The following is a 2,630-nucleotide window of genomic DNA, read 5'->3' on the forward strand; positions in this document are numbered from 1 at the left end:
TTTGATAAATTAGTTATTTTTCGAATGTATTTTCTTTCCGTCACAGATACGCACACTACATAGCTTTTTTTCATTTTTGTTTTTCATCTTGGGGTGGAGGGATTCTAGACAAACACTTAATAATCACCTGAATGAAAAGAACTAACAGGCAGAAGTGGTCTATTTTGTTTAATCAAACTTGTCTGAATGACAAAAAATTGCATAGATATATAAAGCAAGAGGAAGGGGAGGGGGGTTATATTTTTTTTTTTTCTTCTTCAAAGAACCGGTTTCAATAAAGATTTCATTTCCAATGAAATTAGAATACTTTATTTAATCCATCCAGGACAAATATGGCTTCATTCCAAAAATTGAAATTTTTTTTTTTTTTTATGTCCAGATGGATTGGGAAATGTGTGTGTGTGTGTGTGTGTGTGAGTGTGTGTGTTTTTGAATAGGCAATATTGGCAACCTAATATTAGCGTGCCACATTGTCTTTCAAATTAGCTTGGAGGGGGGGACAAGTTTGACAGATCAACATTCAACAGATGAAATTCCGAGAGAAGAAATCAAGAAAAGAAAATTGCAAAAGTTCCTGTTAAGATGGTGTATTGTTCATTCACGTATATATGAATGAAATAATAAAAATATATATATATACATATTCAGATGTGAGAGAATTAACTTTATTGATAGATAATTTGCTTTGGAGACTCCCCCTTCCTCCCCAACTCATCTTTTAAGAGAAGGTGGTCTTAATTCTGCTGCCGACGTATTCGTGTATATATATATATATCAGTTCAGCAGATTACAATTTAAACCTGGTGTCTTAAACACACCTTAAAATAAGATCTGGAGGAGGGGGAGAGAGGGATAATAAAGTATACACAAGGATTCTTTTGTTTCCAAAATAAACAGAACCGGGAACCTTTTCAAATTTCCTAACAAATGGTCTGTGTAAGATCCTAAATTAAAGCTGTGGTTATTTCTCCAAGTTGGCCATCTTTTCGTGCACATTTTTGGCTAAATACTCTTTATAGGTGAAAATGTCGCCTGTCCATTTAGTTATTGTCTGTTTTTCACACACCCAAATTTCTTCGGCAACCTACAAAGGAAGATGGAAAGTTTTTTTTTTAAATACACAAATAACATTCATTACAAATAAAAGGTCTTGTAGAGTCAATGATTTTTAAGAGTCACGAAGGCATCAAATATAATGTAATCATGCAGTATAGTTAACAGCTAATAACTTTCAAGCCCATTTAATTTTGATTTTTTTTTTTTTTTTTTTTACCAGTTTGTATACTTTTGAAACGTGAAAACTAATAAGATTTATTAATTTGATAAAAACATAAAGTATAACCATGTTAACACACTGGTTCTCACCGAAGATGAGCAACATTAAGCTAGGTTAGTACCAGATGGGTGACCATTTGGGAATACCAGACACTGTATCTATGATGTTAATGTCGCTATAACCTCTGACCAGAATATACATGCAACTGGGGACCGTTTGTTAATTTTAATATTTCCATGACACTTTCCCCTTTTAAAGGGTGACTGCTGTGTTTTTTTATTATTACAAAGAAAATTAGAGATGGTATTGCTTTTCTTTTTATGTGTGGTTTTTTTAGTAACTAATTTCAGGCTTAAAAAACTATTAAAAAAAAAAAAAAAATCTTATCACTAACCCTAAGTCCTGGGGAACAGGATGGAGATCAGTTCGATTTAGTGGCAAGTCATTATTTATGATTAATAGAATGAATCACTAACTAAAGCAAGCCAATCAGCAATTTTAATTCTGCCACGTTTTCAGTAAAATTTAATTTTGAAATTAAAAAAAAAGAAAAAAAAATTCAACTCCAGTTTCAGAACGTGTTGGTAAATACTTAAATTTTAACGAATTTTGGTAAAAGTTGTTTTTATTTTTGATTGTTAATACTGCAGGATTGCCAAAAATAATTATCTAATTACAATAAATGACAAAATTATAAAAAGGTTTAGAAAACAATCTCACCATTTTACTGTCTTAATATCTTTAAATAAGCTTGAAAACGAACCTCCATAACAAGATGGATTTTTTTTTGCTTGAATACCAATTCATAATTCTAAGAATGTCTGTATTTTGATCATTCCAAGGGAATTCCAAAGTCTAGCTATTTGGCGGTAGAAACTATTAGAATAGAATGCTTTTTGGCATTTAGGGGCATCAATAGTGAAGGGGTAACATCTTATTGCTAAGCGGGTTTGTCGGGGATATGTACGTCGAGGAGGTACAAGTGAAACAAGTTCATTAGAACACACTCTATTAGAATATTTGTAAAACAGGCACAGTGATGCAACCTTGCAGTGATGGGACAGGGGCTGGAGCTTAGTTGATAAAGTGGGACCAATTAGTTTTGTTTTATCATATTTGGTTTAACATTTTACATATTGCCACATTTGAAAGCTTTTATTAAAAACTGGGGGAGGGGGCTTGCCTAATCGTAAAACGTGCTTAAATATATTTTAATTCATGCATTTAAGCTGTTCAATACATGCTTGTGTGTAAAACCGAATGGATTTAAAATTAAGTGAAACCGCTTATAAGAATTGGTAATAAAGTTAAGATGAAAAACGTAACAATGGGACTGCATTCTTTTTCTTCTACA

At 32.1% G+C, this 2,630-nt stretch overlaps 1 protein-coding gene across 1 annotated transcript in view; it reads right to left on the bottom strand.

Moving 5' to 3' along the window:
• Window positions 1–643: 643 nt before the first annotated feature.
• Window positions 644–2,630, bottom strand: part of LOC145263823 (ATP-binding cassette sub-family F member 2-like) — a 65,039-nt gene continuing 63,052 nt past the window's right edge. The window contains exon 14 of the mRNA XM_080120888.1: window positions 644–1,084. Coding sequence (XP_079977014.1) covers window positions 962–1,084 — 123 coding nt within the window. The 3' untranslated portion in view covers window positions 644–961. The remainder of the gene's footprint in view (window positions 1,085–2,630) is intronic.

The sequence above is a fragment of the Euprymna scolopes genome, chromosome 39, assembly GCF_053919585.1.
Source record: "Euprymna scolopes isolate OS-2025 chromosome 39, ASM5391958v1, whole genome shotgun sequence".
Taxonomy (NCBI): domain Eukaryota; kingdom Metazoa; phylum Mollusca; class Cephalopoda; order Sepiida; family Sepiolidae; genus Euprymna; species Euprymna scolopes.